At 66.7% G+C, this 3,999-nt stretch overlaps 1 protein-coding gene across 6 annotated transcripts in view; it reads right to left on the bottom strand.

Annotated features, from left to right (window-relative positions):
- Window positions 1-458: 458 nt before the first annotated feature.
- Window positions 459-3,999, bottom strand: part of TP73 (tumor protein p73) — a 61,354-nt gene continuing 57,813 nt past the window's right edge. For all 6 annotated transcript variants that reach the window (XM_045475394.1, XM_045475393.1, XM_045475395.1 and 3 more), the window contains 4 exons: window positions 3,514-3,662; window positions 3,127-3,262; window positions 2,701-2,794; window positions 459-1,506 (listed from right to left, as the gene is read on the bottom strand). In XM_045475394.1, coding sequence (XP_045331350.1) covers window positions 1,180-1,506; window positions 2,701-2,794; window positions 3,127-3,262; window positions 3,514-3,662 — 706 coding nt within the window. In that variant the 3' untranslated portion in view covers window positions 459-1,179. The remainder of the gene's footprint in view (window positions 1,507-2,700; window positions 2,795-3,126; window positions 3,263-3,513; window positions 3,663-3,999) is intronic.

Here is a 3,999-nt window from a genome sequence, read left to right as displayed (position 1 = left end):
CGCCCACGTCTCTCCTGTCCTGTCTCCTGCCCTGGGCAGTGAGCTGGGTCTGTCAGGGTTCTGGCCACAAAGGCTCAGGAGGTTCCTTACAAATGAAACCGGCCTCATCCCTGCCCCCGCCTCCCTGCAAGCCCCCGACAGGTGCACCTTCCTGCCAACTGCTCCCTCCCCGCTGGAGGGGCTCTCCCCGAGAAAGGCAACCCACAGCCCTACCCCCAACTAGCCACAGTAGCCACCAGACTGGAAGTGTCCCAAGTGGAGAGCCTCCCAGCCAAACAGTGACCGGACCTGCCCCGTTCCTCGACTCCTGTCCAGCCGCCGGCCCCTGCCTGGCTTGCCCTGTGCTTTCTTAGTCCAGCTTGTTTAGACAGACCCGGGGATGCCAGGAATGCCCGCCAGGTTGAACCCTGAAGGGAATGTTAGGAATGAAAGAAAAAAAAAAAAGCTGACCCACCAAGTACAAAGGGTATCTTTTTATCAAATATTGACAATTTCCAGTAGTCTAAGGAGCATGCTGTCCGTGTCTGTGCGGAGGAGCTCACTGGAGAGCTCTGGCCGTGGCCGGTGGTGTTGGCTCGGGTGTTGGCTGGTGGCCACTGACCAGAAGTTTCCTTGCCTCCAAGGAGAGACGCCCTCCTCCCCAGTCGGCTCCAAGTCCGGGGAAATTCCGGGAAATTCCGGGAAATTTTGGGGCGGGAAGTGGAAGGTAGCAGTGGGTTTGAAGTGTGAGGGGTAGACGGACCCTCAAGTCCAGCAGAGGGACCCGGCCTCAGCAGAGACAGGGTCTGGAGCGCTGACCCCAAAATAAACGTGTTTTAGGTCACAATCACGGGGCCGCTCCTTGCCAGGAAACAAAAGACATCGAAAAATACTTTTTGGCAGTCCGTCAGCGGAGGCGATCCTTGTGTCCCCGGAGCATCTCGCTTGGGAGCCGCAGAGCCCGGAGCAGGACGCACGGACGGGGCAGGTGGGGAAGGCGCTGGCTCCGGGGGCCGACCCTCCCCCGCCCAGATCGCGTCCAGACGCGCCAGCCGCTGTCCGGGAGCCGCGGGGTGGACCTCGCCCCTCCCCCTCCCCCGGCACAGCCTGCTGGTCCTGCCTCCGGAGGCAGTTTGTGAAAACGAGGAAGAGGAGACCGCGCGAGGCTGCCCGGGGACCCCGCCGCGCCCTCCCGGCCCCTCAGTTGATCTCGCTCTCCGTGAACTCCTCTTTGATGGACTGTTTCCGGGACTTGCAGTCCGGGAGGTCGAAGCCGAAGTCCGCCCACTCGTCGGGCCCCGGGCCCCCGCGGTTGGGGATGGTGATGGTGTGGCGCACGCGGAAGTGCACGGCCTCCATGACCCGCTGCCGCTGCAGCTCCCCGGAGCTGCCCACGGCGATGGCGGACGCGTTGCTGCTGGAGCGGATCAGCTGCTGGGCGCCGTAGTCGTGGCTCTGCTTCAGGTCCTGCAGGCCCCTCCAGATGGTCATCCGGTACTGGTCCGGGATCTTCAGGGCCCCGAGGTCCTGCAAGAGCCGCCGTTAGGGCCCCGCCCCCGCCCCGCCCCGGAGGCGCCCTTCCGGGACCTGGCGGTGGGACAGCGGAGCCGCCGGCGCCGCATTTGCCAGGTGACCGGGGAGCTAAGAAGCGGCGCGCGCGCGCGCGCCCCCGTGCAGGGGTGAAGTCATTCCTGGGCTCTGCGACGCCTCCACTGCACGCCCTGGGGGCTGCCGGCCCCTGCGGGACCGGAGCCGACCATCAAGCCCCTGGGGCCTCCCCGCACCAGCCAGGCAGGCGGGTCACACGGGGACGGGGGTTAACATGCACTGAGCTGGGCCAGCAGGGGTCAGTGGGGATGGGGGAGGGGGAGGGCAGCGGTGGACACAGCACGTGGTCACGGCTGAGCGAGTGGCCCCAGCGCCTCGGGCAAACTGCGCCCCTCTGGCCTGGGGCCCTGGGTGGGAACAGAACGGCAGGCAGGGAGGGGGGGAGGGGGCGGGGGCTCCCGGGCTGGAGTGTCCCCTGTGGCCTCTGCCTCTCTGGGCTCTTGAGGCCTGCGCGTCCCTTGGCTAACGGTACATTACAGCTCAAGGCGGCCCTAGGCTGCGAGCAGGTGCGGGCTTCCGTGGTTTAGGAGGGGCTCAGTGCTGGCACTGTCCTCCGACCCAGAGGTGAGCCACGGCTGTTTGGCCACGGTGCCCAGGATGCTTGTAGCCTGGCACAATCTGAACCCAGGACGCGCGGGTGTGACTTGTCTTCTTTGGGCCTCAGTTTCTCCCCCAGTAAGTGGCACTGAGACGCGACAGCTCCAAGACCCTTCCGGCCTTGACCTTCACAACTCTGGAGAGTTGGAAATAGCCTGTCCCCCAAATCAAAGGCAGCCGGGCCGCTGGGTGCGTGAGAGCAGCTTCACAGCCAAGTCCAAGTGAGCGGCCCGCTGCCAGGGGCCCCGGGCGGGCGTCCCGTCCAGACACTGCCTGAGCAGCTCAGCTCACCCACGACTCTCTCACCAGAGCTGACTCCATAGGAAGCCGGACGAGAGGGAGTTGGTTGAGCTCAGTCGTGGGAACAAGGGTTTTCCAGATTCCGCCCTCCCCCCCCCCCCCCCCCCCCCCGCCTCCCTCCCTCAGCAAGAGCAGGAAAGAGTGGCCTACAGAGCGGAGAACCGCTCTGCCCTGGCACAGGGCCCTGGCCTCTGGGTCCGCGGGCGGGGCTCCTACCTCTATGGTCAGATTCTGCAGGTGGTAAATGTTCTGTAAGCCTTGGGAGGTGAAATACTCGATGCAGTTTGGACACCCCAATCCTGTTAAAAAACTGCAGAGACGACATGGGAAATAAAGCGGCAGTAACTTCCAAGCCCGCGGCCGCTCTGTCTGGCTGGGAGCCCGGCGCGGGCGAGGTGCTCACCCCGGGGCTCAGCCTCCACGGAACCCTGTGTCTGTGTCTGTGCTTCCCCCGGCACCTGCTAGACTCTCACTCCTGACCTCTCCTCCACCCGTGTCTGTCCTCGTGGTGGCAGAGTGGATGTGAGGACGCACAGGACAGCAGGCAGGGACTGCCCGCAGGGCTGGGGGCCAAGCTGGCCGGCGGCCACGAGGGGCTGAGGTCAGTGGGTTCGAGGCAGGGTCCGGCAGCAGCCCACGTACCTGACCAGGCTGGGGTCGGCGTGGTAGGGGGGTGGGGTGCAGTGGGACCCCGAGACCATGGACTGGGCGCCGTGGCCGCTGTTCATCTCGCCGTTGGCTGGCAGGGCGTGGCTGTGGTTGTTGAGGATCCCGGGGCCTGGGCAAGTGGGACAGTCAGAGCCAGCTGGGCCGGGCCGCCCCCCGCAACGCTCTGCATGACCGGGACCTCCCTGAGGTGGGCGATGGACACGGGGGGCTGTCCGTGGCTGTGCCCCCTGCCCGTGGGCAGGGGCTGCTGGCGGGGGGCTGCCCTCGAGAGCCCTGAGCTGTGCAGAAGAGTCTCGAGCTAGACCCCCTGCCGTGTGCCTCCCCGGCCCGCTCTGCGCCCCCACGGCCCGGGCCACTCACCCACGGGCCCCAGGTTGGGCCCGGCCGCCGAGCTGTGCGGGGGAGGCTGGCCCACCAGCTGGTTGACGGACGGCAGTTTGTTGACACCCCCGTGCGCTTTGTTCATGGGCGAGAGAACGGGCCCGTAGGACGCCGGCTGCAGGTGGCTCCTGCTTAGACAGCGACAGCTCTTGGTGAGAGGCCCAGGCGGCCACGTCCTGCTGTGCTCACCTCCACATGATGCCCCGGGCTGCTGGGGGCCTCCCTTCCCGCCCGGCACTCCCACCCACACCTGGGCCACACCCGGCCTCTGGCCGTCCCCCGGGACCTGGCCTGGGGTGGGAGGGAGGGAGAGCCGGCTCCTGCCACCAGAGTCAGCCAGCGGGGTCGGCCGTGCTCTGACCTGCCCTCCTCCCCTTCCTGTCAGCGGCCACTTAGGCCCCCCTGCGGGAGAGGTGGAGGGATAGCCCAGATGGCCACTGAGCACGAGCGCGGGAGGCTTCCAGG

The sequence above is a fragment of the Leopardus geoffroyi genome, chromosome C1 (genome assembly GCF_018350155.1).
Source record: "Leopardus geoffroyi isolate Oge1 chromosome C1, O.geoffroyi_Oge1_pat1.0, whole genome shotgun sequence".
Lineage (NCBI taxonomy): Eukaryota > Metazoa > Chordata > Mammalia > Carnivora > Felidae > Leopardus > Leopardus geoffroyi.
Note: the sequence above shows the minus strand (reverse complement) of the source record. Positions and strands in the feature narration are given on the sequence as shown.